This window comes from Panthera leo, chromosome D3 (assembly GCF_018350215.1).
Source record: "Panthera leo isolate Ple1 chromosome D3, P.leo_Ple1_pat1.1, whole genome shotgun sequence".
Classification (NCBI taxonomy): domain Eukaryota; kingdom Metazoa; phylum Chordata; class Mammalia; order Carnivora; family Felidae; genus Panthera; species Panthera leo.
In genome coordinates this window covers 90,608-110,865 of record NC_056690.1, presented here as the reverse complement: position 1 = coordinate 110,865, position 20,258 = coordinate 90,608, and the positions used below count along the sequence as shown (strand labels likewise).

Genomic DNA, 20,258 nt, shown 5'->3' with positions numbered 1-20,258 from the left:
GCTGTCAGGCCACTTAGTGACTTTGGGATTGCTCTCCCATTGGGGGACACGTTGGTGACTTTGGGGATGTGCAGTGTGTAGCCTATCAGAATCTTCCTTCATTGCTCACTCTTACTCCACTAGGATCTACGCCCCTGCTCTTGGGTCACATCTGTGTATATACCTTAACGTTTGTGAGGAGACCCTTGTTTGGTGTAGACGTCTTTGGGCTTTTTCTTGCACTATGATGGTAGGTCTCTTCTGTGTTCATTGGGAGCTTGGGGAAGGTTAAAACCTGCATTGATACCCTGATGTTATCGTACCCCAATGTTTTTATAACAACAAAATGTGAAACCTGGTGAGAGAGTTTAAGTAAATTGTCCATCAGCATCCAAATAGCGAGGGAAGAAATTCTGACTGAAACAGACTGGCTCATTCCAAATCTATTGCTTGTATACACCCGGCCTACAACAGAGTTGTTAGTCTTTAGCGTCCAGCATTGTGTTCTCATTGAAGTGGCTGCCTGACATTTTTCAACTCTTAGGTGCTTGCCGCGTCTTCAGGGTTCCTGGGTGCCTGTGCAGAGTGAGGGGAGGGGACTTTTGTCAGTGTGCTGGGCTCACCATGTGCATTTGTCTCGTGTCTGCCCCACGGCAACACTGAATACAGAGCACAGAACACCCAGCCTAGCCTCACGTGAGTGCGTTCACCAGCCAAAAAGACCGAGGTTGGGGCCTAGGGGAATTCAATTCTGGCCATTAAAGCGAGTTTGCTGTTACATCCGCAGGTTCCGCCTCTCCAGGAACAAGAGAGTTCGTGCAGCAGAATCAGAGAGTTCCGAGATCAGGAATCCATCCTTGGTCAAGGGAGCCCCGACCAGAGGCCTCTCCCTGGTGCACCTCAGCAAAGACATAGGAATCACAGGACAGAGCAGGTTCTAGAGTGGCTGTTTATTTCCCACGAGCAGCCAAAACCCACCCAGTCTCGGGTGAGTTGTGTGGTTATTTATTCCCGCTTCTCTTCTATAGTACTTGTCTCCTTTTTTTTTTTTTTTTTGGTTGGGAGAGGGATGGGGATCCTTGGGTCAAAGAGTTAAGTTAGTCACTTCTCAGTTCATGCCCTGTTTATCATCACTGGTCTGTGTAAGGTCCCTATACCTTTATTTACATACTGTCTGATTTCCCCAAACTCCATTTCTGTCTCCTTCCCCACCTCTAAAAATTACTTTGTTTTTTGTGGATTTCTTTTGCTTATCGGTATTCACAAAATATGTATTGTTATTGCTGTGTATGTATTTTTAATTTTTGTTAATGGTGTGTGCACATGTGTCTTGCTGTATTGGTCATATTTTGCAGTAAGCACTTTGTTTGATTAAACACCCACACTCTTAACTATATTTACCAGCTCATGCTACGGAGAGCAGTGTGTGAACATCCGTTTGCCTCACTTTCTCAGCCAACAATTTCTATTGTTACTCTTTTGATTTTGGCCATTCTGGTGATTGTATGATGGCATCTATCGGTTTAATTTGCATTTCCTCCTGCCTAAAGAGGATGAGTACCTTCTGTCATGCATATTTGATAGTTTGTTGCCTTTTGGATTTTCTTTTTTCTTAGTTTAAATGAATTTTTAATATCCTGGAAGCTTGTTAGAAATGCAGAATGTGACACCCCACAACCCTCCTCATTTTAACGAGATCCAGTGATCCACGTACATGAAAGTTTAAAACTAACTTGATACCAAATCCATATTCAAATTTTACCTGGGGTGCTTCCTTTACCTCCAGTATTTTGTTGCAGAAACTTTCAGGCAGAGGGCAAAGTTGAAAGATGTTAGTGAACTTCTGTGTTCCTGTCACCTAAAAGTTACCATTAACATTTTACCATACTTGCTTTATCGCATTATCCGTGTTTTTATCTCTCTATGCATCCATTAAACCATGTTGTTTGGGGTACATTTCTTTTCTTTTTTTTTTTTTAATTTTTTTTTTTAACGTTTATTTATTTTTGAGACAGAGAGAGACACAGCATGAACAGGGGAGGGGCAGAGAGAGAGGGAGACACAGAATCGGAAGCAGGCTCCAGGCTCTGAGCCATCAGCCCAGAGCCCGACGCGGGGCTCGAACTCGCAGACCGCGAGATCGTGACCTGAGCTGAAGTCAGACGCTTAACCGACTGAGCCACCCAGGCGCCCCTGGGGTACATTTCTTAATATGGTTCAGATACCATCATGCCTCCTTTAAATACTTCAGTATGAATAGCATTAACTGTTGTTCAATTTTTTTTTTTTTTTTTTTTTTGCTTGCCTTTCATTCTGTTAATGCTGTCTTGATGAACAGGTATTTCTAATTTTAATTTATTCTGATTCATAATTTTTTATTGCTTGTGCTTTTTGTGTCCAATTTAAATACTTTTTTGCTATCTGAAGCTCATGAAGACATTTTCTTCATTATTTTACCTTTCACATTTAGGTTTGTAATACATCTCGAATGAATTTTTGTTTGGTGTGGGCGGGAGGCAAGATTTATTTTTTCATAGAGTTATCCAGTTGTCCCGGGCGCATGACGTGATTGACTTTTTCCTATGCCTGCCTCTCTTGTCATCTGTCAGGTGTCCGTGTGTGTGGTTTGCTTTCATACTCTTGTTTCTGTTTCACGGGTGTCACGAGCACACTCTGAAGAGGCACACGTGAGTTGTGTCAGCTTTATGCAGTCATAGAGCAAGGTGTTTTGTTTTGTTTTACTTTTTTTTTTAACATTTATTTATTTTTGAAAGACAGAGACAGAGGGTGAGCAGGAGAGGTGGAGAGAGAGAGAGACAGAGAGAGAGAGAGAGAGAGAGAGAGAGCGGAAGACACAGAATCTGAAGCAGGCTCCAGGCTCTGAGTTGTCAGCACAGAGCTGATTTGAAATTACACCAGCTTAACTTTGTTACCGTGCAAAGACTCTGCTCCTTTACAGCTCTGTCGTCACCCCTTTTGGTTATTGATGTCACAGAATTACGTCTTTATGCACTGCATGACCCCACGCACAAACTAATAATTGTTTTAAATGCATTAGTTTCTTATAACATGTAGGAAACAAACTGTGGAGTTACAAACTGAAGTTAAAATAACACTGCCTCTTGCAGTTATTCATTTATCAACCTTTATTAAGATCTTTATTTCTTCATACAGTTTCGAGTTATTTTCTACTTTTATTTCACCTGCTCTCTGGAGCATTTCTGTCAGGCAAGTCTAACAGATGAACTCCCATTTGTTTTCTGGGAATGCCTCAATTTCCCCCTCTACTTTTGAAGGTCAGTTTTGACAGATACAGGGTTTTTGGTTGACAATTTGGTTTGTTTTAGCACTTTGAATATATCAGGTCATTGCCTTCACGTCTTCAAAGGTGCTGATGAGAAATCTGCTTATAATCTTACTGAGGATCCTCGTGTGGGACCAATTGTTTCTTGATGCTTTCAAGATTCTTTGTAGAAAATTGGATTATAATAGGTCTCGACGTCGGTTTCTTTGAGCTCATATTTGTTGGTGTCTGTCAAGCTTCTTGGGTGTTTATATTCACCTCTTTCATGAAATTTGGTGTTGTTATGACCAGTTTTTTTAATATTAGCCATTCTAATTGTGTGTAATGGCGTCTTATTATTAATTTGTAATTCTTTAATGATGTATGATGTTGAACATCTTTTCATATGCTTAATTGCCATCTGTGTATCTTCTTGTTCAGATCGTGTGCCTCACAAACTGGCCACTCCTTAGAGCTGTTCCCCTTTTATTCCACCTGAGTTGTGACATGCCTTCTCTCACGGTGGCTGCCCCAGCATTACCCTTTTATAGATTCAGCCTGACACTTTCAAATGGCTTTGCCAGCTTCCTCCTTTGTGCCCCTGTTGTGCTCTGTATGTTCGTTCATCTTAGCTTCTTTGACTCCCAGATATGTTCACAGATGTTTAACTTTGCTTTCCTATGTAGTGGTGAACACTTCTTGTGCACAGAGTTGTGTTTCATTCAAGTTTATATCACCTGCACCTCACTGGGTATCTGGCACCAGGTATTCTCATATGTTGAGTGAAAGGCTGAGTGATTTAATACACATTGAAGGGATGCTTTCAATAAATTCTAGCTTTTCTCACAAAGTAGAATGTAAACAATGGACATTCTAGGCAGCTTGTTGTTTCCCACAAGCTCAGTAAAATGATTTGAGATTCAATAGGAATGTGCTCTTTCAGGGACCATTGTCGTTTGTGGATGTGTTTGTGGACTTTACCTGGGAAGAGTGGCGGCTGCTGGACCCAGCTCAGAAGCACCTGTACAGGAGTGTGATGTTGGAGAACTACAGCCACCTGGTGTCCCTGGGTAGGCGCTCCCCCCTGAAAGGACTGTGTGTGATCTCCAAGCTTCCCCTTCTTGGGTGCTGAAACTTGGGTGGCTTTTGCAAAGAAATTACTTGTGATTTTAGACTTATATTTAAAGGCCAGATTTTCTTAGTCTCCCTTTGGCATCAGAATATGCTAGTGGAACAGTCTCCACTTTGCTGTGGGCATAGGGCAGCTTCGACATGCTGCCTCCACGCCGAATCTTCCCTATTCTTCAGGGTCTGTGGTAGTTTTGTCCCAGGTTGTCTGTGATTTTCCATTCACAGGTTATCAAGACACCAAACCTGATATCATCTTCAAATTGGAGCAAGGAGAGGAACTGTGGATGTTGCAGGCCCAGATCCCAAGTCAAGGCCATCCAGGTGAGTGATCAAGATACTTGGATCTTTTCCTCCTGACTCAGAGTTGATGTGAATTCTGATGTGACGTACAACTCACGTTTGTGCCTTTTGTCTCATTTGTTACCGTTTTTTCTCCATTTCCTTCCCGTTCTCTTCTGTTCTTTTTTCTACTTTCCCAAGATAGTAGACTCATTTTGTTATCCATTTAAACAAGCTTCCTCTTTATCTTACTCAGTGTGACTATCACACACCCTTCTACTTTCTTCTTTTTTTTAATTATATTTTTAAATCAACAACCACAGTCCCAACCTTCTTCCTTGTCCTTGAAATCTATTAGGATAAGTTGTCACTGTCATTTCTAAGTGCATTCCTACAGGCCTGGATATTAGTTATTCCACCTGGAGCCCTTTTCCCCCCTTACCCAGGTGACACCCCACTGGACCCACTCCCACACTACATGGTGAAGCACTTATTCTTTTCATGCTTTACTGGCTTCGCTTGTTTTTCCTTCTGAGTCCAAGGGGTCTTTTTATAGTCACTACTTTTCTTCTTTATTATAACCTTTAAAAGATACCCATTCTGAAGATTTAAACTGTTTTTCTTTTTGGTAATTGACAGCGCGTCTGTCTTTCATCTGCTTTTTGGTACTGAGATTGGTCCATAGGGCATCTTCCCTGCATGTGTCCCCCCCCAGTCTCATTTTCAGGAACTGGAATCGTCCATTGGTTTGCTCCGTAGCTACATCATACTTTCTTCTCACCTTCTGATTGTTTATTCATTCTGCTGTGCTTCCAGCTCTTTCTCTGGCCACTGGGGAGTCAGCTTAACTCTCTTTTATGTGCCATTTTCTTCACTAGTGTTGCTGAAATCTGTTAATATTTTGGTTCTCTGTAGAGAAGTCTTTTAAATTTCCCATATTCCCATTTCCCACCAACACCAAGGCCAATATCTCATTTTTGGTCATTGTATTTATTAATCAAATGTATTCATCTTGGTCCTTTTGTGTTAGTTCATCTTCGTGTTACTATCAGGTATGTTTCCCTACGCGAGTTTAATCTGTCACAGGCAGGGCCATATGAATCACGTTGGTGTTTGTATCATTAGGATTGTTTCAGCTGTAATTTCTCATCAATCCGAAATCAACCTATTAAGCAGAAGCTATTTATTAGTGCACATCACAAGAAGTCCTGAAGTAGGGCAGCTGTAGGGTTGACTAAGTGATTGACTCAGTAAATCACCGAAAGTCTGGTTGTTCCCGCCATTCTCAGTATGTCAGCATTTTCCCAGGTTATCTTCCCCATGGTCACCAGATGGCTATTACGGTTCCAGCCAACACCTGCAGATGTGCTAGCCCCAGTAGAAGAAAAACTGCTTTTTCCACGTGGCTGTTTTTATGAGGTGGTAAAGCCTATTCCAAGAAGTCTCCTCAAACTTGCCATACTCAGTGGGTTAGGTTTTTATCACAGCCCCTGTCTGAAGAAGACTCTGGCAAGGGAAGTGGGCGTACCAGTGTTGACTCATTTAAATGATGCTTCACCTTCTGGGGAGAGGGGTAGAGGTAGCAATGGAGACAGGTCCCCGTTTCCCTGACTGAAGCACGTGGCCTTAAGGATGGGTTTGGGGACAAAATCAGGTTTCTGCCAGCCAGGAAAAGGGAGGAAAGATTGTTGGGTAGGCAGCACTGTCTACCTTCGTCCACCTCTTTGGAGAGGTAGCTTCTGGTCACATCCATCTTCCAGTCCATCCATCTTCAAAAATATTCCACCACCCCTGTTTTCCTTCTAATACTGTATTAACATAAGTCCTGGATCCTTGTTCCCAGTCAGCCCTGGTGGTAGTTCTTCATGGTCTGGTGGCTTGCAGTTGAAGATAAGTTATTCATATTCAACCAGCCAGAGAATTGCAGAGTAGGTAAAACAGAGCCACTGCAGTGAGTGCCACACGGGAGTCCCTGGTTTGCGGTGCGTTGAAACCCTGGTCGGGGCCAGGACTCCCTGGTGTGGCAGTGGCCATGGGTCCTTGGTTCTGCTCTCTGAGCATAATTCTCTTGCTGTTGTCTTCTGTGGCTACACTCAAGACGGTCATTCAGGAGAATGTTTTTCTGTAGCTTCAGTGTCTGAATTCTGTCGGTGCAAGTTGAGTTTCCGGGGACTACCTTCCAGGGACAGCCAGGAATCATCTTCAGTTACGTTTAAGTAATATTTAAACTCAGGAATTTCTGTCTTCCATTCATCGGCTCTAGTATTGTTTCCCGTTTCTTGAATTCTTTGAACTTTCCCTGTGACAACCAACCATAATATCATTTTCTGCCATTATTGTTGCGAAGAGAATGCCCCACCAAAAATGCATTAGGTTTGTTGGGAAGTCAAAGGAAGGAGGTCAGAGCTGTGCTACCTAAGAGCGGTAAGGACGGGTATGGCACCAGTCAGAGAAGGGTTACAAGGGTAGAGTATTAGGATAGGTTCGGTGTCCACGGACTCTGAAAGTCTGCACGGACAAGACTGTTAGCCAAACACATGACCAAATCTGATTCTCATTTTGGCATCTAGATCAGGTCTACCCATTCTCTTCTGTTCAGCCTCCAGATATCTGTCATTGTGCCTGAGGATTTAGTCCTGTGTTTCGTTCCCTGTCTGCGCTCTGTCGTTGGCTTTTGTTTTGTTGTAAACAGCATTCTGCTCACCCTGCCCCCTCTCAGTTTTCTGTTCCCCCAGAGTAAACCACTTTCATCCCTTTCAGCTCCACTTGCTTCCATATTTTCTAAATAACCAGCCTATTGTAGTGCATCTTGATTTCCCCCCTTAATAATGATTATTCAGTATGAAAGTGTAATGATTTAATTCTCTTTCACCCTCCTTCCTTCATACTCCCCATGATACACACACTGCCTCTTCTTATGCCCCAGTCATCTTAATAAAGTTACTTCATTTGGGTTAGATCGGTCTTCAGTTCTTACATCTTTATGACCCTGTAAGTTCTGTCCACAGGTAAATCATGCAAATACGCAATGGTGTTAATTTTTGTTCATAGATCATTTATTTTCTTTTGAGTTGTTTTATTTGTCTGCCAAGTCTTCCCTGTTCTCATCAGTAATGTATTTATCATTAACCCCAGACTTTTCTTCACATGTCTAAATATTCTTGTGGTACAGTCAACCAATTTAGTAATTCTGTCAATCTCTTCCTGATGACATCACTTCTTTTTGACTTTCTCCATTATAACCTAGTTTTTCTCATAACCTGGGTATACCATTTTTTATCCTGGAGTCTCAGGTTTTATTTTCTATATCTGTTTTGTGTCATCTGTTTTCTTGGTTGGTTTTATTAGAGCACTCTTCAAGTAGCTTCCTGTGAAAGAGTGCATGTGATACAAATTTTGAGACCTGTGCCTCCAAAAATGTTTATATTTTACTCCTGAATGCTCTGCTTTTTGTCCTCTAGTGATGCTAATGAGAAGTCAGATGCCATTCTAAATTTTGATCCAATTATTTATTGAAAGAATATAATGCTGAGATCCCTTCCAACTGCTTTATATTTTCCTTATTTTTCCTTGTACCTATTTTGTTTCCTTTACTCATTATGCAAAATTTCAAGACTTGAAACCATCTGTATGCCATTGTCAGTTTTCTATGCTTATCTTCATTTTTAGGTTTTTTTTTAAATTTTTATTTATTTTTGAGACAGAGACAGAGTGCGAGTAGGGGAGGGGCAGAGAGAGAGAGAGAGGGAGACACAGAATCCGAAGCAGGCTCCAGGCTCTGAGCAGTTAGCACAGAGCCCAAAGCGAGGCTCAAACTCAGGAGCCGTGAGATCATGACCTGAGCTGAACTTGGACATTTAACCGACTGAGCCACCCAGGTGCCCCTTCATTTTTAGTTTTGATTGTTCTCCCCAATGGCCAGGAGTTTCATTATGTTTATACTTGAGGTTTTATTTATATTCAGATCTGATACATGAAACTAAAAGTATAATCTCATGACATGGCATTTTTAAGATGATTTTATGTTCTGCCAGGATCGTGTTATTATTTTTAACATGTAACTATTTTCTCATTTCTAGAAAAAGTCCTGGAAATTGATGATCATGTGGACCGGCATCAGGAAAATCAAGGCAAGCTGGAAAGTATGGCAAAAAACTATGAATGTACTGCATTTGGAAAACTATGTCTTCTTAGTACAAATTATGATTCTTCAGGACAAAAGCTTCATAAATACATCACTCATGGAATGAGTTTTAAATATAATATAGATTTCAATAGTGGTTTTGCTGGCAAGAATCCTAATGAGTTTCATGCATACAGGGAACCATTCCATCAATCTAAACACGAGCAAACTGTTACCGGAATAAAATACTGTGAAAGTAATGAATCTGGTAAAACTGTCAACAAGAAGTCACCGCTCGTATGCCAACAGGTGTATATGGGTGGAAAACCCTTCGAATGTGGTTTTTGTGGGAAGGCCTTCAGCAGCAAGTCATACCTTGCAGTGCATCGGCGAACTCACGCAGAAGAGAAGCCCTGCAAGTGTAAGGGATGTGGGAAGGACTTTAGCAGCAAATCCTGCCTCACTGTCCATCAGAGAACTCACACAGGAGAGAAACTCCATGAGTGCGGTGACTGTGGGAAAGCCTTCCGTTTCAGTTCACAACTCGTTATACATCAAAGAATTCACACCGGTGAGAATCCCTATGAATGCTGTGAATGTGGAAAAGTATTCAGTAGAAAAGACCAGCTCGTTTCACACCAGAGAACTCATTCGGGGCAGAAACCCTACGGTTGTAATGAATGTGGTAAGGCTTTTGGTCTGAAGTCACAGCTCATTATACATCGAAGAATTCATACAGGAGAGAAACCCTTTGAATGCAGTGAATGTCAGAAAGCCTTTAATACAAAGTCAAACCTTATGGTCCATCAGAGAACCCATACGGGGGAGAAACCGTACGGTTGTACTGAGTGTGGAAAAGCCTTTACTTTCAAGTCGCAGCTCGTTGTACATCAGGGGGTTCACACAGGAGTAAAGCCCTATGGGTGCGTTCAGTGTGGGAAAGCCTTCAGCTTGAAGTCGCAGCTCATCGTGCATCAGAGAAGCCACACAGGAGTGAAACCTTTTGTGTGCAGCGAATGTGGCAAAGCCTTCAGGAGCAAGTCCTACCTCATTATACACACGAGGACTCACACGGGAGAGAAACTCCATGAATGCGGTGACTGTGGGAAAGCCTTCAGTTTCAATTCACAACTCGTTATACATCAGCGGATTCACACGGGAGAGAGTCCCTATGCGTGCCGTGAATGTGGGAAAGCCTTCAGTCGGAAATACCAGCTCATTTCACACCAGAGAACCCATGCTGGGGAGAAGCCCTACGAATGCAGTGACTGTGGGAAAACTTTTGGCTTAAAGTCACAGCTCATCATACATCAGAGAACTCACACAGGCGAGAGACCCTTTGAATGCGGCGAATGTAGCAAAGCCTTTAACACAAAGTCGAACCTTATCGTGCATCAGAGGACCCATACAGGGGAGAAACCCTACGGTTGTAGTGAATGTGGAAAAGCCTTTACTTTCAAGTCGCAGCTCGTTGTACATCAGGGGGTTCACACTGGGGTCAAACCCTATGGATGTAATCAGTGTGGAAAAGCCTTCAGTTTGAAGTCGCAGCTCATCGTGCATCAGAGAAGCCACACAGGAGTGAAACCCTACGGATGCAGCGAATGTGGCAAAGCCTTCAGGAGCAAGTCCTACCTCATGATACACACGAGGACTCACACGGGAGAGAAACCGCATGAATGCGGTGACTGTGGGAAAGCCTTCAGTTTCAATTCACAGCTCATTGTACATCAGAGAATTCACACGGGAGAAAATCCCTATGAATGCAGTGAATGTGGAAAGGCTTTTAATAGGAAAGATCAGCTCATTTCTCATCAGAGAACTCATGCAGGGGAAAAACCTTATGGATGCAGTGACTGTGGGAAGGCCTTTAGTAGCAAGTCCTACCTCATTATACACATGAGAACTCATTCAGGAGAGAAACCACATGAATGTAACCAGTGTGGGAAGGCCTTCATTTGGAAGTCACTACTCATCGTACATGAGCGAACTCACGCAGGGGAAAGCCCTTATAAATGTAGTCAGTGTGAGAAATCCTTCAGTGGGAAATTACGGCTCATTGTACATCAGAGAATGCACACAAGAGAGAAACCCTATGAGTGCAGTGAATGTGAGAAAGCCTTCATTAGGAAATCTCAGCTCATTGTACATCAGAGAACTCATTCAGGGGAGAAACCCTATGGATGCAACGAATGTGGAAAAACCTTCTCTCAGAAATCAATTCTCAGTGCACACCAGAGGACTCATACGGGAGAGAAACCCTGTAAATGCACTGAATGTGGGAAAGCCTTTTGTTGGAAGTCTCAGCTCATTATGCATCAGAGAACTCATGCAGATGAAAAACATGTTGATGAATTAAATGTAAGAAACTTTCTTCCAAAAGTCAACTCATAGGAAACTCCAGCAAATTCATACAGAAGAGAAACTCTGTAACTGAAATAATCTCATTGTACACCAGAAAACTAATACTGAATAGAAACCTTATGAACGCACAGCATGTGGCAGGGCACCCACAGAAAGCTGCTTTTTGCATATAAAATAAAAACGGTAAATGCACACGGAATGTCATGAATTCAGTGAGCCCGGTAGGTCATCCTTTGTTAAAGTTTGTACAGGTGAGGAGCCATATCAATGAAGTGAATTTTGGAAAGTTATTTTTTTACTGTGATAAAATTTGCAAAGAGGAAGTTTCATGAAGCAAGTGAATATGGAGCACACTCCTTTGAAATTAATTTTAAACAGTAGGATTTTAATGAGAGAATGTGTAAAGGCGATGAATGGCAGAATTATCAAAATTGCACACTCTTTAGGTATCAGAAAATCATACCTTGGAGAAATCGTGCTCTAAATTAGGGAAATTCTTCATCTAGGAAAGACAAACTTCTATTTAAAAAAATATATTCTGAATGAAGATCTATGAATGTGTCAAAAGGGGTAAAGCCTCAGTAGAAAGGTTCCCTTCACTGTTATTTTAATTTGGAAGATAATTTAAGAATTATTGTAAGGGAAATTATGTTCCAGATTGTTAGGAAAATATTGAAGAAAATATTCAACTATAAATGATAGGCATGTTTATAATGGAATATAAAGTGGGTTTTTTTTTTTTACAATGTAAATAAATATAATCAGGATAACCAGAAGTACATCATAAGACCTACAGGGATATTTAGATGTTATCTTCCTTTTACTATAGGAGTTATGTGTAGTTTGGCATTCCACTTGTGAATGTCACATATGAGAGATAAGTTAGATACATGCCATTGCCCAGGGACTTATTCTTTTTAAGAAATACAACTTGTTTCTAGAATAATATGATTTATTAAAAATACATTTCAATACTACAAACCTTTTCTACTGTTTTGTACCTTTTGTAAGTGGGCCTGGTGGCTACTTCTTTAGTTATGTACATTATTATAGTGCATAATTGATGTGTTTGTGTAGCTGGAATCTATTCTGCCCTCACTAGTTAGAACATCTTGATTTTCACTAAGATAATCTCTCACAGTGTGTGAGGTCCTGATGGGGCCATCATGCAAGGTGCCCTACCAAGGACTTGACATGATCGTCAAAGTAGGCTGAGATATTCCAGACTTTGAATTTCTCATGGACTCCTTAAGTACCAAAAAGCAAACTGAGCTTTTGTTTTCTGGTAACATTTTCCTGCAATTATTAATTAGTTCTTTCTGTATAGATTACCCAGGATAGCTTTAGTTATTGTCATTTTAAAATTCTAATTCACTTATCTTTGTAGGAGTTATCTGGTGTGCTTTTACCATATTTAAATGACACATTTAGTGGCACTGCTGAAATGCGTTCAGGCACACCTCATTTTATTGTCCTTCGCAGGCAATGCTGTTTCCCAAATTGAAGGCATGTGGTGACCCTGCACCGAGCAAACGTATTGGCTTCATTTTTCCAATAGCATTTGTTTACTTCATGTCTCTGTCACATTTCACTAATTCTTGCAATATTCCAAACTTGCCATTATTTGTTATGGTGATCTGTGGTCAGTGATTATGATTTGCTGAAAACTCAGCATGTTTTAGCAATGTATTTAAATTAAAGTATGTACATTGCTTTTTTTAGACATAATGCTATTGTACATTTAATAGACTACAGTGTAGTGTAAATATAGCTTTTATATGCGTTAAGAAACAAAACTTCATTTGTCTCGGTTTATTGCCACATTTGCTTCACTATGGTCGTCTGGAACCAAACCTGCAGTTGTCTGAGGTACGTGTGTACGTGTAGCTGTAGAGTGAGGATGGGGAAGAGTCACTGTGCCAGCTTCCTTCTTACAAGGTCAGTTTTCCTCTCCAGTTTCTTTACGTGAATGAACATTAACCTGAAGAGAGTTGGGACCCTGGCAACCACGGCTACACTTCGGGAGTAGCGTATTGCAAACCACAGATGTTTCTCTTTTTAAATTTTTAAAAAATGTTTACTTATTTTGGGAGAGAGGGTTTGCGCAGGGAAGGAGCAGAGAGAGGTGGAGCCACAGAATCTGAAGCAGGTTCTAACCTGCTTGGAGGCTCTGAGCTGTCAGCACAGAGCCTGACGTGCAGCTTGAACCCATGAACCGTGAGATCACGTCGGACGTTCCACCGACTGAGCTGCCCAGGCGCCCCTCAAGCCACAGATACTCCTGAATCCCCTCCCACTTTGTCCTCTGTACTTGAGGAGGGAATCCCACCATTTACCCTCCTTTGAAGGAGGTGTTTAATGACTTCTGAATGCCTGGTCCTTCCTGTGTTCAGCTCATTACACAGGATGCAATCTAAAGGTACCCGGAGTAAAGAAGGATGATTCACAGAAGAGAAGAGAAAGTTTGCATGAGGGAAGAATGTCAGATACTTGATCAAGTGTATTCCCTACATCTGGAAAATGTAATGAGTATGTGTTTTGTCATAGATGTTCCAAGGAAGATTCACACATAATAATGAATTGTGTGAATGTATTGTGTGATGCAAATCCACATGCAACCTTGCCCAGTAGAAATGTTGGTATAATGTTGACAACATTATAATGTTTCAACAACGTTGAAATCAAATACTGTGGGAAAGGCTAATGCTAACATTAAGTTCTTAATCTTAAAAAGAAAATTTGGGGCAACTGGTCAGTGTAGAGTGTGCAACGCTTGATCTCAGGGTTGTGAGTTTGAACCCCATGTTGCACGTAGAGATTGCTTAAAAATAAAATAGGGGTGCCTGGGTGGCTCAGTTGGTTAAGTGTCTGACTTTGGCTCAGGTCATGATCTCACGATTCATGGGTTCGAGCCCTGCATTGGGCTTTGTGCTGACAGCTCAGAGCCTGGAGTCTGTTTCGGATTCTGCCTCTCCCCCACTCACGCTCTTTCTCTCTGCCTCTCCCCCACTCACGCTCTTTCTCTCTCAAACATTAAAAAAATAAAATAATAAAATCTTAAAAAAAAGAAAATCTACCAGATAAATGAAATTTAACAGAATGAATAGATTTACAACCAACAAACAATAAGAAAAAGTAAAAAATTGAATCTCTGGCTTGAAATCTGTCTAGCCCTTCTAACCCTGCCCCAGCCCTAGACTTTTAGTAATAGCTGATAATTCTCAGGAAAATTCAAGGAAAGATAATCCAGCATTTTACGGTTTTTCCCAAAAATCGACATGGGGGGGGGGCGGATAGTTCATGATTCGTATTTATGAACATAGTTTAAAATGTACTAAATCTAATAGCAAAATGAATTCAACAATGTGGAGGTTTTTTTTTTTTAAGCCACGACAATACGTGTGGCAGACTACTAGTCATGAACCCAATGTCCCTTCATTACCAACAGAGTCACTGTGCCTTTTTATTTTAAAGTTGATTTATTTATATTGAGGCAGGGGAGGGGCAGAGAGAGAGGGAGAGAGAGAATCCCAAGCAGGCTCCGCACTGCCGACACGGGGCCTGAACCCATGAACCAGTGAGATCATGACCCGAGCTGAAATCAAGAGCCGGACACTCGACTGAGCGACCCAGGTGCCCAATCACTGTAGTTTTCATACTGACAATGAGCTCAGCCAAAAAGTTACATTTCTCCGTTGTTTTTGTAGTGAAGTATCTTGCTACTAAATTCTGAGTAATGAAGTAGAGGTTGCTGACAGTGTCTAATGGAAAGGCTGTAAAGAAAACAATGGGGAAAGCCCCCTAGTGTTCTGGAATCATCTCCCACTTTAATACACAACACACATGATGGTTGGAGATTGAGCATCCATTGTGGAACCTGGATTCATCTCGAGGACGGAAGCCACCTGCGTCCGTGCTTTCTGGTAATGACGGGGCTGCTATACCCGCTCTCCACTACTAACATCTGAATATCTTTTACACAAGGGTGCATGAACCGCCTTGTTTAAGCCACCTTTCTTTTTTAGTAGGAAGAGTGTTGGATCTGTTATATGCAGCTGAATGTCACCCTATAAAAATACATTATGATGTTTGGGAGATTTAATATTTAGAAAATCTTCATAAAATTAATCACACTACCAGATAAAAGAAAGGCCATGTGATTATCTCAATATGTGTAGATAACACATTTGATGGAATGTAATACCCTAGATGATTTTTAAATATTATTAAATTAGGAATGGAAATGAAATCCTTTAACTTTGCAAACAGAATGTTCCAAAACTGGACATATGTACTTATTGGTAGATATATGCCATTATATTAAGAAAATTACAAGAATGGCCATCACTTTTATTGAACAGTGTGTGATAATTCTAGCCAATGTGTGGAAACAAGGAATTGGGGGTGAGGGCAGAAAAAAAACAAACTTCCATTGTTTGGAGGTGTGGTTGTCTATTTAGGAAAACCAAAATAAACCTCAGGCAAATACAGAGAATTGCAAATAGAGTAGGGTCTCTACTGGATGCGTATCAGTTGTGTTGCTCTGCTTCTGGTTAGACTGGGCAAGCTACGACATCTTAGAAACTGAGAGCACAAACCCCAGTGAGCATGGCAGTAGGAAGTAGAAAGCACTTTCCATAAGAAAAGAGAGTTTCTGCTCTCATCCTTGGTGAAACTGCAGGAAGAGGAGAGGGCCCACGGAGCAAAAGGGAAAGCAAGACAAGCAGGCAGTTGCCTGTGGACTGGCGTGACACATCAGAATCCCAAAGTGCCCCCGCCACGAAGGAGCATCCGGGCAACTCTTTCCCGTGGGTCTTCCTGGAACCCTCAGAGATAGTATGACAAGTGCGATATTGATAGAGAAAAATATTTTTTTTAATTTTATTTTTTAAAATTTGCATCCAAATTAGCATATAGTGAAACAATGATTTCAGGAGTAGATTCCTTAATGCCCTTTACCCATTTAGCCCATCCCTCCTCCCACAACCCCTCCAGTAACCCTCAGTTCTCCATATTTATGAGTCTCTTCTGTTTTGTTCCCCTCCCTGTTTTTATATTATTTTTGTTTCCCTTCCCTTATGTTCATCTGTTTTGTCTCTTAAAGTCCTCATATGAGTGAAGTCATATGATTTTTGTCTTTCTCTGACTAATTTCACTTAGCATAATACCCTCCAGTTCCATCCACGTAGTTGCAAATGGCAAGATTTCATTCTTTTTGATTGCCGAGTAATACTCCATTGTGGGTGTGTATATATACCACATTTTCTTTATCCATTCATCCATCGATGGACATTTGGGCTCTTTCCATACTTTGGCTATTGTTGATAGTGCTGCTATAAACATGGGGGTGCATGTGTCCCTTCGAAACAGCTCGCCAGTATCCTGTGGATAAATGCCTAGTAGTGCAATTGCTGGCTCGTAGGGTAGTTCTATTTTTAGTTTTTTGAGGAACCTCCATACTGGTTTCCAGACTGGCTGCACCAGCTTGCATTCCCAGATAGAGAAAAAATTTTAAAAATCCTGTTGAGATGCCCAGGTTTTCCTTTAAGTGCAAGGCAGATACTGTCTGAAGGAAGGTGACAGGGCAACAGTTGAGAGAAATCCATTAGAAGCACTCCGGACTTTTAGGCTGAGGGATGGGCAGAGAACTGAGAACACACATATATGAAAACCACCCCCAGGCATTAAAATCTATTACAAAAGACTGGAGAAGGGTCAGGAGAGCTGAGAGACTCCCAAGATCTTGTAGGCCTCCCCAGAGTGCAGGGCTGCTGTCCTCAGAGGACCCAGAGACTAGGCAGCAGCATGAAACATCTCTGGGAGCCTGGAAATCCTAAGAATTGGAAAGCAAAGAGACCTTAGCAACCCAGAAAGCAGTCAGACAGTAAGGCAAGGAGGTAAGTAGTTCACCGAAAGCTGGCGGCTTGGCTGTGAGCACAAGCAAGTGTCTAGAATATTCTCATGCTGAGATCCTAGGCCCTCTGAGGAAAATATCCTGATCCTGTCCTCAGAATATTTGAAAGCAGTTGTGCACTAAATGAGAAGCTGAAACAAAGCCCAGACACAGCTTAATACCAGATTAAATGGATTCTGACCTCCACCCCTTTCCCAATCTCACAGCTGACACTAGAAAATATGTACCCTTTTCTCTAGGTAAATATGTATTAAGAGCCAAGAAAATCACCAGAAATAAAGAGGGGTATTATATAATGATAAAAAAGTAATTCCACCAGACAATCCTAAATGTGCACGCATTTAACATCAAAGCTTCAAAATCATGCAAAAACTACTGGAAGGAGAAATACACTCTACCATTGTAATTGGGCATTGCAACAATTCTTTCTTTCCTTTTTTTTCTTTTTAAATATTTATTTTGAGAGAGAGAGAGAGGGAGGGAGAGAGAGAGAACAAGAACAAGTGGGGGAAGGGCAGAGAGAAGGAGAGACAGAATCCAAAGCAGGCTCCACGTGGAGCCCAATGCAGGGCTCAACCTCACAAACTGGCAAGATCATGACCTGAGAGACATCAAGAGTTGGACACTTAACCAACTGCACCACCCAGGTGTCCCAACATTTATTTCTGGGTAACAAAATGTGGGGACCAAAATTCAGCAAGGCTATAAAATAACTGCATACTGCTATCAACAAACGGGATCCAATAGGCATTTCTAGAACATCCAACAGTAGAATACACATTCTTTTCAATTGTTCATGAAGCATTTAGCAATGTGGGTCATGTCTTTGGTCATAAACTGGAACTTAAAAAAAAATCATGCAAATTATCTTCAAACTATAATGCAATTTAATAAGAAACCAATAGCAAAAAGAACAGTAAAATATCCAAATACTTGAAAATTAAGCAACACAATTCCAAATAACCCATGGACCAGAGAAATCTCAAAAAATATATATATATTTTGAACTGAACAAAAAAAAATACCACAAATCAAAAATTGTGAGATAAAAAAGCAGTGCTTATAGAGGATTTGTAACATTAAATGCTTATATTAGAAAAAAAATAAAGATCTCGCATCAATCACCTAAACTGTTACCTTAAGAAACTAGAAAAAGAACAGTAAAATAAGCTGAAAGTAAATACAAATAAAATAATGAAAATAAGACCAAAAAGCAATGAAGTAACCCCCCCCCAAAAAAAACACTACACATATAAATCTGACAACTGTGATGAGATGCACTAAATTATTTTTTTTTGTTTTTGTTTTTTGTTTTTAAATTTAATTCCAGTGTAGTTAACATACGGTGTTATATTAGTTTCAGATACACAGTATAGTGATTCAACAACTCCCTACATCACCCAGTGCTCATCACGCCAAGTTCACTTCTTAATCCTCATCAACCTCCTTCACCCATCCCCCCCCATCCACCTGTCTTCAGGTAACAGTGTATTCTCTACAGTTAAGAGTCTCTCTCTCTCTCTCTCCCTCCCTCCCTTCCTTCCTCTCTCCCTCCCTCTCCTTTGCTCATTTGTTTCTTAAATTACACACATGAGTGAAACCATATGGTATTTGTCTTTTTCTGACATTTTGCTTAGCATTATACTCTCTAGCTCTATCCATGTCATTGCAAATGGCAATATTTCATTCTTTTTTTATGGCTAATAGTCCATTGTATGTATATGCTATGTCTTCTGTATCCATTCATCTATCAGTGGACACTTGGCTGCTTCCATTTCTTGGCTATTGTAAATAATGCTGCTATAAACATAGGGGTGCATATATCCCTTTGACTTTGTGTTTGTTTGTTTGTTTTGTATTTTGGGGGCAAATACCCAGTAGTATAATTACTGCATCACAGTGTAGTTCTATTTTTAATTTTTTGAGGAGCCTCTATACTATTTTCCACAGTGGCTGGACCAGTTCACACGCCTACTAATAAGAGGGCTCCTTTTACTCCACATCCTTGCCAACACTTGTTTCTTGTGTTAGTTTTTTTTTAACGTTTATTTTTGAGAGATGGAAAGAGGCAGAGCATGAGCAGGGGAGGGGCAGAGAGAGAGACAGAATCTGAAGCAGGCTCCAGGCTCCGAGCTGTCAGCACAGAGCCCGACGTGGGGCTTGAACCCACGAACCACTAGTTCATGACCTGAGCCGAAGTCAGCTGCTTACTGAGCCACCCAGGCACCCCTTGTGTTTTTTATTTTAGCCATTCTGACAGGTGTGAAGTGATATCTCATTTTAGTTTTGATTTGCATTTCCCTAATGATGAATGATGTTAAGCATCTTTTCACGTATCTGTTGGTGGAGGTGGACTAAAATTCTTGACAAACTATCAAAAGTCACTTATGCATAAATGGGTAAACCTGAATAGCCCTATAACTACTAAAGAAATTGAATTTATAGTTAAAAACCTTCCCACAAAGAAAAATCCAAGCTCATATCATTTCACGGTGAATTCTACCAAACATTTCAGGATGAAATAATACCAGTTCTATACAAATTCTTCTAGAATATAGAAGATGAAGAATACTTCTTAACCCATTTTATGTGGTCAGCAGTACACTGATAACAAAACCTGACGAAGATATTACAAATAGGCAGAACTGCAAATGGTCGTCATGAACATAGATGCAAAAACCCTCAACAGAAAGCTAAATCAGGGTTGAGCAAAGATGGAAGAATTCCATACAAATATATTTGCTGATAAAGTAGGAAGAATGGAGTAAGCTTGGGAAGAGGAGAGAGAGGGAGGGGGGAAGTAATGTCATTGATATTAGAAAACCAAAGGATACTATCTCAACGGATAGGCTGATTATAAAAGATTGAGAAAAATGAGATTCAGGGCACCATAAAAAGTTATAAGAGTAACATCTCCCCCTCCCCCCAAAATAGAAAACTTTCTAAATCACAAAAGAAATCATTTGGAAGAACAAAGGGCCAAATAAAACAACAACAACAACAACAACAACAAAAATACATTGCATTGAAATAACGGATGAAAAGAAGGAGGAAAACTCTTTGTGACAATAGAATTCAAACTGATAAATGTAGGAAAAATGATGAAATTAGAAAGTCACCATTTGGCAACCATTATAGTAAAGATTATTTCAGTCAGGAATTATCAATGGATGTTAAAACTTGTG

The 20,258-nt window shown here is 40.8% G+C and overlaps 1 protein-coding gene across 2 annotated transcripts in view; it reads left to right on the top strand.

The window, feature by feature from the left end:
* ZNF268 (zinc finger protein 268) overlaps positions 1 to 12,903 on the top strand; it is a 32,008-nt gene extending 19,105 nt beyond the window's left edge. The window contains exons 1-5 of one of the 2 annotated variants that reach the window (XM_042911400.1): positions 20 to 229; positions 767 to 967; positions 4,206 to 4,332; positions 4,619 to 4,714; positions 8,752 to 12,903. In XM_042911400.1, coding sequence (XP_042767334.1) covers positions 224 to 229; positions 767 to 967; positions 4,206 to 4,332; positions 4,619 to 4,714; positions 8,752 to 11,189 — 2,868 coding nt within the window. In that variant the 5' untranslated portion in view covers positions 20 to 223 and the 3' untranslated portion in view covers positions 11,190 to 12,903. Of the gene's footprint in view, positions 1 to 19; positions 230 to 766; positions 968 to 4,205; positions 4,333 to 4,618; positions 4,715 to 8,751 lie in introns of those variants that run through there. The other variant, XM_042911399.1, reaches the window with a different exon arrangement.
* Positions 12,904 to 20,258: the final 7,355 nt, after the last annotated feature.